At 46.0% G+C, this 20406-nt stretch overlaps 1 protein-coding gene across 18 annotated transcripts in view; it reads left to right on the forward strand.

Moving 5' to 3' along the window:
* The window catches only part of LOC128106216 (GON-4-like protein), a 125959-nt gene that overhangs the window by 95068 nt on the left and 10485 nt on the right, over positions 1 to 20406 (forward strand). For all 18 annotated transcript variants that reach the window (XM_052731559.1, XM_052731563.1, XM_052731548.1 and 15 more), the window contains 10 exons: positions 4191 to 4294; positions 7762 to 7960; positions 8428 to 8514; positions 10119 to 10287; positions 12030 to 12174; positions 14037 to 14187; positions 16438 to 16554; positions 16816 to 18567; positions 19215 to 19470; positions 20136 to 20320. In XM_052731559.1, the coding sequence (XP_052587519.1) occupies positions 4191 to 4294; positions 7762 to 7960; positions 8428 to 8514; positions 10119 to 10287; positions 12030 to 12174; positions 14037 to 14187; positions 16438 to 16554; positions 16816 to 18567; positions 19215 to 19470; positions 20136 to 20320 (3165 nt within the window). The remainder of the gene's footprint in view (positions 1 to 4190; positions 4295 to 7761; positions 7961 to 8427; positions 8515 to 10118; positions 10288 to 12029; positions 12175 to 14036; positions 14188 to 16437; positions 16555 to 16815; positions 18568 to 19214; positions 19471 to 20135; positions 20321 to 20406) is intronic.

Consider the following 20406-nt stretch of genomic DNA (forward strand, 5'->3'; position numbering starts at 1 on the left):
CTCTGTCCTTTGCTCTTAGGTATTTTCTCTCCAGCAGAATGGTCTGCCTGTGTCAGAGCCACCAAGGAGTACAATGGCCAGGAAATTCTGAGCAGTGGACTCTCAATTATCCACATGTATTAAATGCTTATTATCTACATGCTATTCCTAGGGGCTGTCATTGCAAACTATCATTTGGACACTCTGATCGTAGAGACATTTTTTTCTTGAAATTGTCTCTTTTTTTTAGGTTATTTTTCAGTGGAAGCAGAGGTTTGTTTAGTCCAGCAGAGTTTACATTCCAAAGAGAGACTGGAGTGGTTGGTTCCAAAGGGAATGGCAGGAAAATCAGCCTGTTTAAAGATAATGTGTGTGTGTGGGGAAACTGGAGAGATGACTTAGTATTTAAGAGCACCTGCTGCTTTTCCAGAGGATCCAAGTTCATTGCCAGCACCCATGTCCAGTAGTTCACAACTACCTGTGATTCTAGTTTCAGAGGATCTAATACCCTCATCTGGCCTTCTTGGATACCTCACCACATCTCTCTCTCTCTCTCTCTCTCTCTCTCTCTCTCTCTCTCTCTCTCTCTCTCTCTCTCACTCTCTCTCTCTCTCTCACACACACACACACACACACACACACACACACACACACAGGAAAAGAAAAATAAATTTTAAAGAGAGAAATCTGGGGTCTTGGGGAGAGGGTTCTGTTGGTCATGTTGGAACCCACAAAATGCCTGTCTGCTGGTGTGTGCCTGCAAACCCAGCTCTGGTGCACACAAAGATGCTAGTCCCTGGAGTTTATGACGGTCCCGATTTAAAAATTGATTGAGGAGTGGGCTAGGAGGTGGAGTGGGTAATGGGGTGGCTGTGAAGGTGGAGCTACATGTCCTGAGCTGCAGAGTCAGCTCGATGCTCCATGGGACTGCTCCAAGGGACTGCTCCATGTTACTGCTCCATGTTACTGTTGCATGGGAGTGCTCCATGTTACTGTTCCATGTTACTGCTCCATGTTACTGTTCCATGGGACTGCTCCATGTTACTGCTCCTTGAGACTGCTCCATGTTACTAACTCCATGGGACTGCTCCATGTTACCGCTCCATGTTACTGTTCCATGTTACGGCTCCATATTACTGTTCCATGGGACTGCTCCATGTTACTGCTCCATAGGACTGCTCCATGTTACTGTTCCATGTTACTGCTCCATGGGACTGCTCCATGTTAATGCTCCATGGGACTGCTCCATGTCACTGCTCCATGGGACTGCTCCATGTTACTGCTCCATGGGACTGTTCCATGGGACTGCTCCATGGGACTGCTCCATGTTACTGTTCCATGGGACTGCTCCATGTTACTGTTCCATGGGACTGCTCCATGTTACTGCTCCATGGGACTGTTCCATGTTACTGCTCCGTGTTACTGTTCCATGTTACTGTTCCAAGGGACTGTTCCATGGGACTGCTCCATGATAATGCTCCATGGGACTGCTCCATGGGACTATTCCATGTTACTGCTCCAAGGGACTGTTCCATGTTACTGCTCCATGTTACTGCTCCATGTTACTGTTCCATGGGACTGCTCCATGTCACTGCTCCATGGGACTGCTCCATAGGACTGCTCCAAGGGACTGCTCCATGTTACTGCTCCATGTTACTGTTCCATGTTACTGCTCCATTGGACTGCTCCATGTTACTGTTCAATGTTACTGCTCCATGTTTCTGTTGCATGGGACTGCTCCATGTTACTGCTCCGTGAGACTGCTCCATGTTACTAACTCCATGGGACTGCTCCATGTTACTGTTCCATGTTACGGCTCCATGTTACTGTTCCATGGGACTGCTCCATGTTATTGCTCCATGGGACTGCTCCATGTTACTGCTCCCTGGGACTGCTCCATGTTACTGTTCCATGTTACTGCTCCCTGGGACTGCTCCATGTTAATGCTCCATGGGACTGCTTCATGGGACTGCTCCATGTTACTATTCCATGTTACTGCTCCCTGGGACTGCTCCATGTTACTGTTCCATGTTACTGCTCCCTGGGACTGCTCCATGTTACTGCTCCATGGGACTGCTCCATGGGAGTGTTCCATGGGACTGCTCCATGTTACTGTTCCATGGGACTGCTCCATGTTACTGTTCCATGGGACTGCTCCATGTTACTGCTCCATGGGACTGCTCCATGTTACTGCTCCATGGGACTGCTCCATGTTACTGCTCCGTGTTACTGTTCCATGTTACTGCTCCAAGGGACTGTTCCATGGGACTGTTCCATGTTACTGCTCCATGGGACTGTTCCATGTTACTGCTCCAAGGGACTGTTCCATGTTACTGCTACATGTTACTGCTACATGTTACTGTTCCATGGGACTGCTCCATGTCACTGCACCATGGGACTACGCTATGTTACTGCTCCATGGGACTGCTCCATGGGAGTGTTCCATGGGACTGCTCCATGGGACTGCTCCATGTTACTGCTCCATGTTACTGTTCCATGGGACTGCTCCATGTTACTACTCCATGTTACTGCTCCATGTTACTGCTCCAAGGGACTGCTCCATGTTACTGCTCCATGGGACTGCTCCATGTTACTGCTCCATGTTCCTGCTCCATGACAGGCAGAGCAGGCTACTAAGCAGCAGGGTGGCATGTGGCTGAGCCCACAGCCTCAGCAGTGCTGTGATGGCCATGGCCCCAACTAAGGAGGGAGATGGTATCCCTTCAGTGGAGGTGTTTGAAGGGGAGTCTGGGAAGAAGGTGAATGTGGCCAAGCTGTTCAAGGGCAAGAAAGATATGCTGCTTGGAGTTCCTGATACGTTTACCCCAAGCTGTTCTGTGACCCACTGCTGGGTTTGTGCAGCTGGGACTCTGAGGGTCAGATGAAAGCCCTCTTTCCCTCCCATCTTCCCCACACAGCTCCGAACTGAGGGGCCCAGCACCTCCTTACCTGGGGTCACTTAACTAGGACCATAACAATATTCCTGCACTAAACAGTCTGGTTTGTGTCAAAAAATAAAAAAAAAGAAAGAAAATGCTTGAGGAAGATACCCTACAGCAAACTCTGGTCTCTACCTTTACACAACACACATGTACACGCATAAACCACACACCAAGGTGTTTCTGTGGAAGAGATTGATTATTTTGAGTTATCTATTCTCTCTCAGTTTATGTTACAAGTTGGCCAGTCGAAAGACTTCTTTTAGAGTTATTAGCCATTGTTAGTATAGGGCCCTAAGACTCGTGAAGTGAGAAGAGCTCCATTATAGCTGTGATTTTATATATTTATATAATTTTTTATTATTTCTCTAATTATTTGAAATTATAATAAAATTACTGCATATATCCCTTCTCTTTCCTCTCTTCCAACCGTCCCAAATATCCCTCCTCGTTCTATTTCAAATTCGTGTCCTGTTTTCATTCATTTTGTTACATACATGTGTGTTTTCCTGCATACATAGGTACAAACTGTCTTGTCTGTATAATATTACTTGAATGTGTTTTTAGGACTGACCACTTGGTATTGGATAACCAATTGGTGTGCTCTTCTCTGGGCAACAGAATTTCTCCCAGTCCCTGCATTCCTTATTGTCGAAGTTCTTGGTGTAGGGATGAGGCCTCTTGGGCTTTCTCCTGTCCATGTTAGCATGCCTGCTCTTTTCCTTGTGCAGCTCCTGTTCAGGCAGTCCTGTTGGTAAGACTTTATTGGTGCAACTTCTGACATTCCTAGGAGACATGGTCTCCTAGCAACACTCCCTGTTCTTCAGGCTCACAGTCTCCCCCCTCCCTCTTCCTCTGTATTCCCTGAGGCCAAGAATGTTTGTAGATACACCCTTCATGCCTGGGCTCCACAACTCTGCATTTTGAGAACAATGGGAAATATTATTCATTATGTGAATGAGTGTTACTCCTGCATGTCTTTCTGTGTACCACATGCCTGGTGCCTATGAAGGTCAGAAGAGGGCATTGGATTCCCTGGACTGCAGTGAGAGATCGTTTGTGCTGCCATGTTGGAGCTGGGAATTGATTCTGGGTCCTACTCAACAACCAGTGTTCTTAACCCCTGAGCCAGCTCCCCTCTTAGGATCTCTTTTGAATCCCAACATTATTAACGCTCCTGAATTCTCTAGTTTTGCTAATACTTATTATCACTAGAGAGACTAACATAAGGAACATTCCCTTGAGAAAACCCTCCTTTTCATTTGCCCACAGTTCCAAGATGAAATGGGATTCTCCAATATGGAAGAAGATGGCCCTGAGGAAGAGGAGCGTGTTCCAGAGTCTCGGCCAGACTTCAACACCCCTCAAACCCTACGGTATGCTGGCTGAGATGTAGAGAGAAGGGATAATATGTTTCTGAAGAGGCTTGATAGTTTGGTTGTTTTTTGAAGAAATTATAATTAATCTTCCCTCACCCTCTTGTTTAGCCCTAGAGGTGAGTTAGTTAACAAACCAGCAAACAAAAGGTCTCCTTGTTATGGGACAGTCCAGCTATAGACAGAGTTGTGTCTGTTTGGGAAGGGAGAGAAATCAAAGCTGGCACTGAGAGCAGCCTTTCCATTCAAGTGCATATGTGGCTGAGCATCACTTTCATGCTAGAAGGTGGCATTGGATCCCCTGGACCTGGAGTTATAGATGGTTGTGAGCCACTGTGTGGGTGCTGGGAGTCAAACCTGAGTCTTCTGCATGAACAGGAAGTGGTATAGTAAGTTCTCTTAACCACTGTGCCATCATCACTCCAGCCCCCTCCTTTCCCTGCTTCTGTCTCCTGATCCTGGCCCAAAGCCTAAGCATGGATTGCCGATTCTCTGGATGTTTTCACTTGTTCCCCACCCAATTAGACACACGCATTGGACTGCTTGTTAGTGTGCATGTTGATCATGCTTTCCTGGGCTCCAAAGGGCACAGCTTTCATTCTTTCTCTTCTTCATCTCCCTCCTTCTGGCAGCTACTGGGAATGTGAGCTTGATTGTCGTGTTGTTTTCACTCCTGAAATGGTCCCTGGACTTACCAAATCAGTTACCAAACCAAAAACCAAGGTTCTGGAGAAATGGCTCAGAGGTTGAGAGCTCAGACTGCTCTTTGAGAGGACCAGAGTTCAGTGCCAGCACCCACGTCAGGTGCCATCACCTGTAACGCCAGCTCCAGAGGATTAGATAACCTCTTGTGGCCTCTGGGTACCTGTACTCACATGAACAACCTTCCATGTAGACATAAACACCCATCATGAAAAGGCGATCTATCAGGTTTATCACGTCTGTTTACAGAGCAGTTACCTTGACCCTGGAGCCTATGACCTCCACAGCCACAAGACTTTGCCCTGGCTTACAGGGCCTAACATGAGTTCCTCCTGTGAGCTGGGTCTTAAAATCCAAGTGGAAAGCAATTAGTTGTACCAAAAGCAGGAGCATCTTGCCTGTCATGCTGATAGTGTATCATTTAGACTTCATAGCTGAGCAGCACCTTTGGTGATAATTTTCCACAAACAGCCTGCATGGTAGTTTTGACCTAGGATAAAGACAGCCTCCAGGAAGGTATTTCTAGCTCCATGACAGCTAGATTTTTGTATGTCCTGTGACAGAAGTGTGCAGAGTCTTTAGCAAAAGGAATGTACTATGTAGTTCTGGACAGCAGTTAGCAGCATTTATGGTTTATGGAGCCTCAAGGGCATCCCTGACTACTAACTAGCTCATACAGCAGTAACCTACCTCTTGCACTGACTTTTCACCCACAATCCTTTTAAGTGAACCAACTAACCTGGGCTGTGGGGTTCACAGAGACTGAACCAACCATCAGGGAGCCTTCCTGGGTCTGAGCTAGGGCCTCTGCAGATATGTTATGCTTTTGTAGCTTGGTCTTCTTGTGGGACTCCTAAGAGTGGGAGCGGGGGCTGTCCCTGACTCTGTTTCCTTCTATTGGGCTGCCTCGTCCAGCTTTAAAATGAGAGGACGTGCCTGGTCTTATTTCAACTTGGTACGCCTTGTTTGGTTGATATCCCAGGGCAGCCTGCCCTTTCTGAAGGGATAGGAGGAGGAGTGGATCTGTCATGGGGAAGGATCGGGGTCTAGGAGGGAGGGCAAACTGCAGTCTGGATTTAACATATGAGAGAAGAATAAAAACTAAAGGAAACAAAACAGTTCCGTAAGTCCTGAGGATATCTTTGTTTAAACTCCTTTGCTGATTTTACCATTCTTCCAAATACTTTCGCCAATCTTTAAGGCTTCTACAGGTTAGCATTATATAAGGAGACATTTTTACAGAGAGTAGGGGTTCTCTCTGAAGGCCATGACTGTCCAATCCAAGCATACATCAGTTCAGCAGCTAAGGGAATACTGAAGCAAAATTTTAGTGATGTCCAATACAGCATGGAAACCATTTATATCAGTTGGGATGCTTGGATGATCTCTGCTTCTTGTTTGAAGCTTACTTGTGTGAGAGTGATGCTCAGCAGTCTAATTGTTTACTCCTAGGAAGAAGGAGCCCAGTGAGTCTGGTCTGTTTCAGGGACTTCCTGATGATATTCTGGTAATTTATTTCCAGTCTTGAGAGGTTCCCTGCAATGATGGGATGTTTAAATCTTGGAGAAAACTGGTATACCACAATGCAGTACACAGACATACATGCCGGCAAAACATTCATACACATGATTAAAAATAAATAAATCTGATCTCTGTGAGTTCAAGGCCAGCCTGGTCTATGACATGAGTTCCCGGACAGCTCGGTTGTGGGCAGGATGCACAGTTATGGTCAGGCAACACCGGAAAGCAGTTTGAATGGGTGAAACATACTTGCATGGAGGTAGTATAGTAAGTAATGTTTGAACTAACCACTTTTTCTCTTCATCTAAGCTGCTGTGGATGTTAGCATTTCTTTCTTGTTACATTGTAGAAAGTCTTTGGCAGGTTTCTGTGTTTTTGTTTTTGGTGCTAGGAATCAAACCTAGAACTCAGTTACAAAACAAGCATTTTCTATATGTAACATAAGTATAGCCTCACCCTGGGCTTTCCCTTTTAAAGAAATGAATGAAGGGCAGCCAGAATGGAAATGGCTGGAGTAGAAGGTAAATGAGAGACCACATGGTGTGCTTTTGGAAGCTTCTCCACCTTGTTGGGAAGACGTCATAGAGTAGATGTGTTGGTATAATGCTTGCAAGGATGATGAGGTCCCAGTTGCTGTGGCAGTGTATACATTGCTTTTTTAATTTAATTTAATTTAATTTTTCTCTCTGTGTGTTTCATGTAGACAAGTAATTATATCAAAAGAAGGTGAAAGATAATTCAGAATCTTCTTTGGCATTGCTGGAGATTGACCCCAGGGCTTCAAGCATTCTAGGCATGTGCTCTACTCAGGCAACAGAATTATTTCATTTGAATGTAATCCTAAAAGTCTGAGGAAATTATTTGGTTAAGGAGCATGGATATTGGTTGTAGTGAGATTTAAAGATCCAAAGTAAATAGACATGGTGTGGAGAAATGGCTCAGTGGCTAAGAGCACTGGCTGGTCTTCCAGAGGACCCAGGTTCAATTCCCAGCACCCACATGGCAGCTGTCAGCTGTCTGTAACTCCAGTTCCAGGGGATCTGACACCCTCACACAGACACACATGCAGGCAAAACACCAATGCACATGAAATATAAAAAGATAAAGTATATCCTAAAAAATGAAAATCAATTAATTTCAAAAAAAAGTAAATGGACATTGTTTAAGCTTGGTTCACATGTCATTACAAGGAGTTTGGTGACCTATGAAAATACACAGATTTTTTTTTTCCTTGTTGGGAATAGTTTTGAGGAACCATTGGCCAACTTGCTAAATGAACGACACCGGACAGTGAAAGAGCTGCTTGAACAACTGAAAATGAAAAAATCTTCCTCCAAACCACAGCCTGAAGTGGAGAGGCTTAAATCTCAGAAGGAGACAGTCCATCAGACGCTGATTCTAGATGCAGCACAGAGGAGCAGGCTTCAGCAGCAGATGCAGCAGGCAAGACTTTCTCATTGTCGTGTGATTGCATCATCTCCTAGCTTAACTCTGAAGCCAAAAGTGAGCAGTGTTGTAAAGTCAAAGATGACTGTCCTGCTTCCCGTGGAAACAGGGGCCCATAGGACCCTGAGTCTGTAAGACCTTGAGAGAAGAGCAGGAAAGCAGATGAAGACCTTGGTAATTCTCAGGATGAGGGAATTCAGATTCTTGACCACACATTCAAACTTGAGTAACTGTCAGTATTTCATTTTCCTCTCTCAGTCTTAGTCTCTCTAGTTTGAGGTTCAAGTTTGTCTGAGTTTGTGGTTTTGTTCTGAGGAAAATATCTCAGAAAGTCATACCAAGATCCTGCTCTGCTCTAATCCCTCTGAGAAGCAAGATGTGTGTGATACATTTGCAGACTTCCTGGTAAGATCTGTGTTTCTGAAATGGCAACATTATGAAATGTCAGTGTTTTCCCTTCCCAGCATGTTCAGCTCTTGACACAAATCTACCTTCTCACCACCTCCAACCCCACCCTCAGCTCCGAGGCCAGCACCACCAGAGTATTTCTGGTAAGCTTCCATACATCTGTAACTCTGAAGACTTAAGTTTGACGTTAGCTTGACAAGTCATTTTTCAGGTGAATGTTATTCACTGGGTGTGATCTGTTTCTTCATGTCTACTGGATGTGTTTGGTCACTGTACCTGCTTCTTCTGTATGCTTGACAGAACACTGAGTCTCAGGAGACATTTTGAATGTCATTTTAATTGCATCCTCCTCATCTTGGGATCCATTTTTTTTTTTTTTTTTTGAGACAGGGTCTCATGTAGTCCAAGGTAGCCTCAGACTCATGTAGTTCCCCTTATGCTTCTGATTTCCCTGCCTCTGCTTCATAAGTGCCGAGTTACAGATGTACCCACAGTGGTCAATTTATGGGGCCCCGCAGATATACCCCAGGACTTCCTGCACGTTAGGCAAGCACTCCCCTAACTGAGCCTCCCGGCCCTCTCACCCTTTGACACTTCTGTTTTTAAGGATGTTGAGTTCATGACCTGTTTATTAGGCTCAGCTTTGTTAAGTATAGAATTAATTTTGCTTATGACGTTTTTTAGTGTTTTGAAAGATTTGTAAACTTTGATGGATCCTTCCTCCTTCCCATTCTCCCTTTCACCTCTCCCCGCCCCCTCCTTTTTCATCCTTGTAGAATTAATAGTAGATCTGTGAAAGGAGGTAAGAAAGAACTCTCTATTGGGAGGGGCCCTCAGGTAAGAGCACCCTGGAGGAAGCCCTTTGTGGTTCTATGGTGTGTTTGAATATGCCAAACTTATTTGTGGTAAAAGTCTGTTCACTTTTTAACTGTATTCGAATGACCATGAGAAAATTATCTTTTGGTGCATATTTCAGAAAATTTTAAATAATTAGATTTATTTTGTGTGTGAGTGTTTTGCCTGCATGTATGTATATGGGCAACATGTGTGCTTGGTGATTGTGGAGGCCAGAAGAGGGTGTCACATCTCCCTGGAACTAGCCTTATTAATGGTTGAAATCCATCTTGTGAGTGCTGGGAACTGAGCCTGGGTCCTGTATAGAGTAATAAATACTTTTTAACTGCTGGGCCATCTCTCCACACCTTCAGAAAATATTTCTTTAAAATCAGGAGGTGAGTGTGGTAATCCCCTTTATTTCTAGTGCTTTGGTGAATGTGAAAGGAGGAACCTGAGTTCAGGGCTCTCCTAGGCTACAGAGTGAGACTCTCAAAAGCCTGGGTTGGGGTGTGTGTGTGTGTGTGTGTAATATAACCCCCCCTTCCCATTCACCCTCCCAACCCCCCCCCCACCCCCACCCCCGGTGCTGAGGTTAAAATCCAGGGCTTTGAGCATACTTCTCAACAGCTCTGCTGCTGAATTTGATTCTAAGTTGGGAGTGTAACATGCATCTGCAAGACTACAGAGTGTTCAGTGACTTCAAACCAAAGTGTGACAGGTGAATGTAGGTCCAGTTCCGAATTGCTTTGGACGAAGACAGAGTAGTCCTAATGGAATGATATCCATTAATACAGACTTTTACCTACCTCTAATCCTATGCAGGAAGGGCCCTTTTCCCTTCAGAGTTTGAGGACTGTGGTATTAGTTGTCTGGAATCCTCTCAGATTTCCCTTGTGTCCTTTATTCTCAGAAAGAGCTGGGAACCTTTGCAGAGAACTCCATCGCCCTTCACCAGCAGTTCAACCCCAAGTTTCAGACCTTGTTCCAACCCTGTAACTGGATGGGAGCTATGCAGCTCATTGAAGACTTCACACATGTCAGCGTTGACTGCAGTCCTCATAAAACAGTCAAGAAGACTGGTAGGAGATGAATGAATGAGTCAACTTCAGGTTTTGATTTGCAGTCAGAGACAAGTCTTTAATAATTTTTTTATGTGTAATTCCTTTTTTTTTTTTTGTTAATTTTTATATGCATTGGTGTTTGACCTGCATATCTTTGTGAAGGAGTCAGATCCACCGGAACTTGAATTACAGACGGTTGTGAGCTGCCGTGTGGTTGCCGGGAATTGAACCTGGGCCTCTGGAAGAGCAGCCAATGCTCTTAACCGCTGAGCCATCTCTCCAACCCTATGTATAATTCTTAAGGATGGAGTGTGCAGAATATTTATAATTTATGTTTTCTGTATTTTATGCTTTATATTCTAGGCTTGAGTATTACATGACAATATCTATGCTAGGGTAAAACTTAGAAAGCCAAGAGCCAGAATAGGGATTCAGGAACCCTTGCTAACAACTGGACTTGAATGACATATGGAAAAGTGTTAGGTTTCACGTGAAAAGAATCTGGGGTTTGGTAAAGATGAAAGCCAAACTGTGAAGGTTTGGTCATGTTCAAGTGCTTTTCCTTTTTGCAATGGTTTATTTATTTTCCTTTCGTGTGCACTGGTGTCTTGCCTGCATGCTTGTCTGTGTGAGGGCGTCAGATCCCCTGGAGCTGCAGTTACAGACAGTTGTCAGCTACCATGTGTGTGTCTGGAGTTGAACCTGGGTCCTTTGGAGGAGCAGTCAGTGCTCTTATCCACTGAGCCATCTCCCCACCCCCATGTTTAAGTTGTTAGTCTGATGCATTAAGATCAAATATTGTGACTGGGGATGTAGCTCAGTGGTAAAGGACTACCTACATGTGTGACAAATGTCTATGTTGATTACTCACTTGGGGCCTGAGTCCACAATCAACATATCATTCAAAGTTGGAATGTCACTTACACTTTCTATGTATTTTTAAATCATGTTCATATATTTACACATACACACACGGGGTTGAGGGGGGGAGAGATAGATAGATCGGTAGATAGATGGATGGATGGATGGATGGATAGATAGAGAGAGAGGGAGTGTGAGAGAGAACACATATGCACTACACTACACGGGAGAGCTGTGGAAACTGTTTTATCTCCTTCCACCTTGTGTGGGTCCCAGGAGTTGAATTCAGGTCATCAGGCCCTGTTGCAGTTTTCTGTACTGAACCTTCTCACTGCCATGTAGAATACCAGATTTGTGAAAAAGGATAAACAAAGTATAATTTTTATCTTGGCAGAACAGAAATCTTGCTGAAGTCCTTTGTCTTACAAAGTTGTTTTTTTTTTTTTTTGGTTTTTGGTTTTTGGTTTTTCTGTGTAGTTTTTGGTACCTGTCCTGAATCTCACTCTGTAGAGTAGGCTGGCTTCGAACTCACAAAGATCTGCCTGGCTCTGCCTCCCGAGTGCTGAGATTAAAGGCATGCGCCACCACGGCCCGGCTAGCAAAGCTTTTTAAAGAGAGAAGGGATGAAAAGATGTCTGAGGATAACAGTGTATGTGCGCACTGCTGGGTGCCCTGTGTTCTTGTCTTAGTGGATAAAGTGTCCCACATAGGAATGAAAAGGGAATCAGCTTGGTTCAGCTCCTGGTAGGCAATGTTAGGTTGAAAGGACTGGAAACTTGAAGGGGTCAGTCAGAGAAGAAGATCTCTGCTTAAGTGCTGAAATGGGTTCATACACTTTTGCGAAGCTCTGTGGTCCTTGGATTGCACTGATCACAGATTTTTTTTTCCTTCTGTAACAGCCAGTGAATTTCCCTGTTTGCCAAAGCAAGTTGCTTGGATCCTGGCGACAAACAAGGTTTTCATGTATCCAGAGCTCCTTCCAATATGTTCACTGAAGGCAAATAATCCTCGGGATAAGATCATCTTTACCAAGGCTGAGGACAAGTGAGTTTACTGTGAGGATGAAAAGAATGCATCAGCGAAAGACAAGACAGTTGCTTTTGAGAAGCTTAGTTGAAATAAGATGTGCATGCTAAGGACACAGACCAAAGAAAAGCCGTGTAGATGGACAGAGTTTCCGCAGTGTCTTTTGCAGGAGATGCCACACATGTTGTGGTTAAAACTCCTTATTATTATTGTTTCATTTTATGTATATGGGTGTTTGGCCTGCTTGTATGTCTGTGCCCCATGTGCATAGCAGTGCCCACAGAGGCCATCAAAGGGAGTTGGATTCCCTGGAACTGGAGTTCTGCACTGTGGTGAGTCACCATGTGGATGCTGTTATCTGCCCCTGGGTCCTCTGGAAGAGCAGGCTGTGCTCCTAAGCCCTGAGCCCTCTCTCCAGCCCTCCACACACATTTGTGAAGCATTTAAAGGCATTGTTTAATCTTTTGTTTTTTGTAGGCCAGTCTTGTAGTAGTACTGAAAGCAGATCTTCAGAGTAAGAAGTTTCTAACCTATTGTCCTCCAGCCCAAAGACCAAAGTGGTTCTTGTTTGTTTTACCCTCCTGGCCTTTTAGTTTCTGACCCTCCTCCCTCCTAATAGGTGGAAATACAGATGTGAGCCATTAGCCTGGTTTATGTGGTGCTGGGTATTAAACTCTGGGCTTCCTGTTGCTAGGAACTGTATGAGTTACTGCCTCAGCTCTCTCATGGTGTTCTGATAGAGCTTCAGTAATTTAAATAATTTTATAATTAGGTTTTTCAAAAACACAAGGCCTTGACAGGGGCTGGTGCCCATGCCTTTAATCCTAGCACTTGGGAGGCAGAGGCAGGTGGACCTATGAGTTCGAGTCCAGCCTGGTCTGCCTAGCGAGCTCCTTGACAGCCCGGGCTACACAGAGAAATTCTGTCTGCAAAAACAAAACAAAATTAAAATACACAGGGACTTCAAATTGTCATTTTATTCTTTGATTTATTTACTATTTATTATTGTCTGAGGCAGGCTGTTTTGTATCTAGGACTTTTCTTGAAAACACCATGTTACTGAGGATGATCTTGAACTTTGAACTCTCTTGCCTCTATATCTTAAGAGCAAGTTTTTGATGTTAGATTTTTTTTGTAATTTAATTTTTTTTTTTTTTTGGTATTGAGGTTTTGGTTTTTTGTTTTTCTTTGTTTTATTTAGGGAGAGGGTTGCAGCAGTGTTTCTGTGTAGCACATGTTAGCTTCCGTCTTAAAGCAATGCTCCTCCCTCCCCGTCTCCCCAGGGCTGAGATGCAGGAGTGTGCCACCATGCCTGGAACAGCTCACTCTGTGACATGCTCTGCTCTCTTTGTTGTTAGTTTTGAAATGCGACAAGTCTCATTTGTGCTTGGCCAGTGCCGTGTCTCTAGCCCTGATTCTGTTATCTTTGAAACTAAACTAGGGGGCACCGGAGTTCAGTCCTGTGGCCTTCTGTATGGTAGGCAAGCACTGTAACCCATGAGTTAGTTACATTACAGCCCTTGTTTTTTGATAGAGGGTTGTGCCATGAACCCAGGCTGGTCTTGACCATGTCGTCTCCTGCCTCAGCCTCCTGGGTGTGGACAGTGTAGTAGTGGCTGTTTTTGTTTCTTCCGTGTTTTTATCCCAAGGCCTCACCAAGGATGTTTGTGCAAAGAACTTAAAGAAATTTTATTTTAACAGTGCTTGGGATTAATCCAGGGTCTCGCGTATGCCATTGATCCCTTCGTGTTTGGTTCTTAAATACTCAGTACTCTGTAAATACCTGAAGGTATAGAAAGTGCTGGTGAAGCATGAGCAGTTCGGAGCGCTCTTTTGGAGAAAGGTCTGTGAGTGAGGTTGTGTCATTGCTTCTCTCTCAGTCTGTTGGCTTTAGGACTGAAGCACTTCGAAGGCACTGAGTTCCCTAAACCTCTAATCAGCAAGTACCTTGTGACTTGTAAGACCGCTCACCAGCTGACGGTGAGGATCAAGAACCTCAACCAGAACAGAGCTCCTAACAACGTGATCAAAGTGAGTGTTTGCTGCATGCTCCCCTGTGCCTCCTGCAGAGGAGCACCCAGCCCCTCTCCTCCTCTCAGCTCTCAGGGAAGGCAGGGAAGTCCCTCCAAAGAAGGCTAATTTAAAGATAATTCGTCCCACTGTGTTAGGGTCGTCCTGCTCCTTCCTTTGTAACACTGATCTGTGAATTTGCTCTGGAGTACCTCCGTCTTAGCCTCTCTTACGGATAGTTCCCTGAGTAAGAAATTATTCAGGTCAAAGGATTCCCCAAGTCCTCGCTCCTTCTAGCCATATTGTGTCTCCTTACTCTAACCTTCTCAGGTAGACAGCATTGCGTTTGTAAACCTCCACAGTGCTGCTTCCTTTGGGGTTTTGAAAGATTTGTTTTGTTTTTTCATTAAGCTTGTGTCTGTGTGTGGGTGTGTGCAAGTGTGTGCAGTGGCCCAGAGCCCCTAAGCTGTAGTCATGTGTCCTTGTGAGCCACCTGACATGGGTGCATGTGTGCTGGGAACTGAACTGGGTCCTCTATCAGAGCAGGAGCTCTTAACCACCGAGCCCCCTCTCCAGCTTCCCGTGCTGCTTTCCGTTAGACATTGATATCAGGGTTATGCAGAATATACTTAGGAGTCTAGTGAGCCGGGGTGGTGTTGCGGCCCTGATCACTGCACCCAGGGGACGGAGACTCTGGAATTGCTGTGAGTTTGGGACTCTCCAGGGCTCCATAACAGTATCCTAGTTAAACAGAGAAAAGTAAAAAAAGAAACAAAGGAGAAAAGATTTAAGTGGTTTAAAGAGTCAGGCATTTTTTTGAGGCTTTAGTTCTGAAAGTGTTTGATCCCTTTCCCTTGTGACCCACAGTTTTGGAAGGTGGTGTGCTTACCCTTGTTACATAGCAGGTCTATAACTGACTTCTTGTTGATTTGGTTTAGATCTAATTTAATAACCTCAGTCATGGACTCCTCCCTTCCTCCCTTCCTTCCTCTCCCTGCTTCTGCCTCCCTCCTTCCTCCCCTTCCTCTCCTTTTTCCTCCTTCATAGGTAGGAGTGGAGCAATCACTAAACCATATCCCTAGTTCTCCTTATTTACACATTTACTTAAAATGTGTATGTATGTGGTGTGTGTGTGTGTGTGTGTGTGTGTGTGTGTGTGTGTGTTTCAGATTTGTTCTTTTATATCTATTGTCTGCCTGAGTGTATGTGCACCATGTGTATGCCTGTGGGGTCAGGGACCTTGGATCTATTAACTGTGGTTACAGGTGGGTGTGAGCTACCCAATGTGGGTTTTTGGAAGTGAACCCAGGTCCTTGGTGAGAGCAGCAAGCACTTTCAGCTGTTCAACTGTCTGTCCAGCCCCGATTGTTATGTTTTTTAAATCACACCTATTTACCTTGGGAGGGGCATGGGCACACATGAGGTCAGAGGACAACTTGAGAAAGTCTGTTCTTCCTTCTCCAGTGTGAACTCAGTTTCTCATGCTCACGCCGACTGCCTGTCCCATTTATTCTTTTATTATTTATTTGTTTGTTTGTTTATTTGAGATGGGATCGCTTTGTGTAGCTCTGGCTGTCCTGGAGCTTGCTATGTGGGCCAGGCTGGTCTTGAACTTACTGAGATCCACCTGCCTGTTTCTTCCAAGTGCTAGGGTTAAAGGTGTCTGTCACCACCTCCAGCCATTTACTCTGGAAATGAAACTGTCACAGTCTTCTCCTTCCTCCCCCGGAATCACAGCTGTGCACCCTTGTGCTTGCTGTATAGTGGCTTTTCCACTTCACACTGCTGCGTGCTTAAGAGTAGCTTCTGTGTAAGATGAGGGTTAATATTTGTGTGCACAAGCAGCTGTTCATTAGGATTATTTACTTCCTCTTCTTTATGACCTTAATTTTCAGCTTCCCCTCCAAAGGGGGTTTTTGGGGAAGATAGTTTTGAATCTATTTTTTTTCCCTAGAAAATTTGTGTGTGTGTGTGTGTGTGTGAGCTCAGGCTGTTCTGGAACTCACTTTGTAGACTAGGCTGGCTGAAACTCAAAGATCCACCTGCCTCTGCCTCCCTCATGCTAGGATAGTTTTGAGTCTTAGGTGTAATCAGAATGGATAATTGTGTTTAGAGATTGAATATTCTGAAATCTTCATTAATTAGAGTTTCTTTGTTTGAAATGCAGAAATACATAGCATTTACAACTGATATTTTTGTGTGTGAAACCATCAGCCACCCCATTTCTCATTCTGAAAGAATATGACTTATGATTTGTGTTTTCATGCCTAGTTTTATAAGAAGACCAAACAGCTGCCAGTTCTGGTGAGGTGCTGTGAAGAGATACAGCCACATCAGTGGAAGCCCCCCGTAGAGAAGGAGGAGCACCGACTCCCATTCTGGTTAAAGGTCTGTCCATCCTTCCACGTCTGTGTGAGGCAGAAGACCCAAAAAGTTCCTGGGGAGTTAAATGATAATTTCCCAAAGTAGATTCAGGACCAATTTTTATACCAGGGACGTGGTTTTCCTAGAACAGTGATGCCTGGAAAACCCCTTCTTAGGACTATATCTTGAGGCTGTCTTCCACTAATCCTTAGAATCCAGAAAGCTAATTTTTCTTTCTCCTAAATTCTGACATGTGCTAGAGCACAGTGTTCTTATTTCCTGCAGGCCAGTCTACAGTCCATTCAGGATGAACTTCGGAACACAGCTGAAGGCGTTGCAGACGGAGCAAATGTGACCAGAGCGACAGAAGCTGGCACAGATCAGCCCTTAGAGAAAGCCTGCCCTGACCTGGGGAGTGAAACTCGATACCCACTGCTGATGCCCAAGGGCGTAGTCCTCAAGTTGAAGCCAGGATCCAAGCGTTTCTCTAGAAAGGCTTGGCGACAGAAGAGGCCATTGGTCCAGAAGCCCCTTCTTATCCAACCCAGCCCCTGTGTTCAGCCTGGGTTCAACCCAGGCAAAATAGCAACCTGGTCAAGTCAATCAGAAGTCCCTCCAGGCAACAGGGTGGTCCAGATTCCTCATCTGATCCAGCCAGCCACTGTCTTACAGCCACTTCCAGGGTTCCCTTCAGTAGCGGTCAGCGGAGAACATAGTTTTGAGTCTTCCCCAGCCCTGCCTGCTGTGCCCTCTGGTCCTGAAGCCAGGACCAGCTTCCCCCTGTCTGAGTCTCAGTCACCACTGCCTTCTTCCTCTGCACCCAAGATAATGCTACCCTCACTCGCCCCTTCGAAATTTCGAAAGCCGTATGTGAGGCGGAAGCCTACAAGAAGAAAAGGAACCAAGCTTTCTCCCTGTGTGAAGCCTGCCCCCATCATCCACCCCACACCTGTCATCTTCACTGTTCCTGCCGCCACAGTGAAGGTGGTAAGCCTACCCAGTGGATGTAATGTGATCCAGCCTGTTAATGCAGCCGTAGCCCCAAATCCCCAGACCATTCCCATCACCACTCTCCTTGTTAATCCCACTTCCTTCCCCTGTCCGTTAAACCAACCCCTCGTGGCCTCCTCCATCTCCCCCTTAATTGTTTCGAGCAATCCTCTGACACTTCCTGTGCCATCTGTTCCTGAAGATAAGGTCCAAGTGAACTTGGATATTGCTGAAGGGAAAAATGCTCCTCAAAACCCCGACTCCACGTCCAATTCCCAGGAACTAACTCCTCTCTGTGCTACTGTCTTCTCCAAAGAGGATCCTAGGCCATGGTGTTCTTCATCAGGTGTGGAAAGCCAAGAAACATCCTCAGAATCGAGTGCCTGTGGCTGGGCTATTGTGAAAACAGAAAGCCAGGAAGCATCCTCAGAATCGAGCGGCTGTGGCTGGTCAGGTGTGAAAAATGAAGAGGGTGGGCAAGCTTTAGAGCCATTGCCTTTGAGTCTCCAGTTATCTCTGAATTCCACATCAAAGGATTTAGAAGAAATGGTCAAGATGGAAGCTGAGGATTGTGTGGAGGAAATGTCCAGTACCTTCCCTGAGCAGGACATTGGTGAGAAAGTGAAAGAAGAATACTCTATGGAATTAGACCGTGGCTCCCCTCAGGAGAAGCTGAGTAGTGCTAGAGAGCGGAGGAAAGAAACAGTCGTGCAGACAGAGGAGACTCGAGCAGCTTTGTCCCTTTCCGTGTCCCAAGAGCCGCCTGAGGAGGGGAGTCCAAGTGGAGATGCAGGCAGAGGAGTGCCCAAAGGCACTCCGTCCTCCATGGAGCAGGAGATGGTGCTCAGCAGGCCTCCAGGGAAGGCTGAGGACTCGGCCATTGCTGACAGTCAGTGTGTAGGGACCCCGGCAGGACCAGACACTAGAGGAGAGAAAGACGGGCCTGAGGAAGAAGAGGAGGAGGACTTTGATGACCTCACCCAAGATGAAGAAGATGAACTGTCATCAGCTTCGGAGGAGTCTGTGCTTTCTGTCCCGGAGCTCCAGGTGAGAGCCAGAGTGGTTGCTAGTGTGTGGGGACTCCGCGGAATGTTCCCTTCATGTGTTAGAGTCATAAAGTGGGGTTTGACTCTTGAATGCGTCTGCAACATAATTTAGGAGGCTTGTGTGAAGTGCTTGAATCCCTTGACCATACTTTGTTTTTTATTTTTACATTTACTCTTTTATTTGTGTGGGTACGTGCATGACATGACATGTGTGTCGAGGTCCGAGGACCAGGAGGAGGTGGTTCTCTCCTTCATCATGTGGGTCCCGGGCATTGAGCTAGACTGTCAGGCTTGGCAGCAGTTGTCTGTACCTGTTGACCCATCTCCCTGACCCCCTCTCCCCCTTTTTATTTAATAGTTTATTTGTTTGTGTGCATTGGTGTTTTGCCTGCATGTATGTCGGTGTGAGGGTGGCAGATCTGGAATTACAGACAGTTGCATGGGTCATGTTAGAGGAAAGCCGACTTGAGGAAGTAGGGCAGCCTTTCAGAGGCATGTTGTGCTGCCTGACCTGTCCTCAGTACCCTCAGGCTTCTTCTCTAATTCAGAGTGGTTGCCCTGCCTTAGATCCTCCTGACACTGCTCCTGTCCTTTGGCCTTCTGGGAGCTGCTAGGAGCCCTTATGAACATTCTGTGGGGTGCTTTTAGGAAACCATGGAGAAACTGACTTGGCTGGCTTCTGAAAGGAGCATGAGTCAGGAGGGTGAGTCTGAGGAAGAGAACTCCCAAGAGGAGAACTCTGAGCCAGAAGAAGAAGAGGAAGAGGAGGTCGAAGGGATGGAAGCCTTGCAGAAGGAGGATGAAGTGAATGATGAAGCAGTTGGAGATGCTGCTGAGAAGCCCCCTTCTACCTTGGCCTCACCCAAGACTGCTCCAGAAGTAGCGAGCAGCATAACCCCCTCAGGTGAGTGTAGCTGACCCCCTCGGAGGACAGGTTTCCCTTGGGTGTGCATAGTGTGCAGCTGACAGAGGAGCCAGAAAGCTCCAGGGAGGAGTCTCTCTCTCCTGCAGCTTTCCTTCCCCCAGACAGACTAGGGAGGTTCCTTTGAAAATCCAAAGACACAGGAAGTTAGAATCCCATCAACACTTCGTGTACATGAAGCTGCTCAGCGTTTTATTTGTGGTTCCTGCCTCTTGTGTGCGTGAGGCTATGAGCTGTTTCACTCTCTTGGTCACTCGTGGTTCCTGCCTCTTGTGTGCGTGAGGCTATGAGCTGTTTCACTCTCTTGGTCACTCCTTCACCTTCTTTTCTGTCTTTGGAGGCAGCGTCTTACTGTGCAGCTCAGGTAATGTTCTTTTCTTATGGTACCTCTCTGCCATCGTAGGTGTGGGCCCTCACACTAGCTTTCACCTTTTTTTCAAGCTACAGTAACAGTGTCTTCTGGTCTCCCAGTGACGTTCTTGTTGCACACTGGAAGTCATGCAGTGGAAGCAGGGTTGTTCTGTCTACCACATTCCTAGACACTCTTTACCCCTTGTGCCGAGGTTGAGCTGGATTGATGGGTAGCACTGCGGAAGATCGCATAGTTACTAGGATTGAGAAAGACTCTTTTTCACATGTACTCCAAGGAGAGAGTATCAAAGCTGCTGGAAAAGGACGAAGCAACCATCGAGCTCGAAACAAACGCGGAAGTCGGGCCCGGGCTAGCAAGGACACCTCCAAGCTGCTGCTGTTGTATGACGAGGACATTCTCGACCGAGACCCACTCAGGGAGCAGAAGGACCTGGCCTTTGCACAGGCTTACCTCACCAGGGTAGGCAGCACAGCCGCTCTTCCGGCCTGTCTGCATGCGTGTGCCTGCTGCTTTCGGGGCAGAGGATTGGAATGGAAATTTGTGAC

Source organism: Peromyscus californicus, unplaced genomic scaffold (genome assembly GCF_007827085.1).
Source record: "Peromyscus californicus insignis strain IS unplaced genomic scaffold, ASM782708v3 Scaffold_9__1_contigs__length_137607984, whole genome shotgun sequence".
NCBI lineage: Eukaryota > Metazoa > Chordata > Mammalia > Rodentia > Cricetidae > Peromyscus > Peromyscus californicus.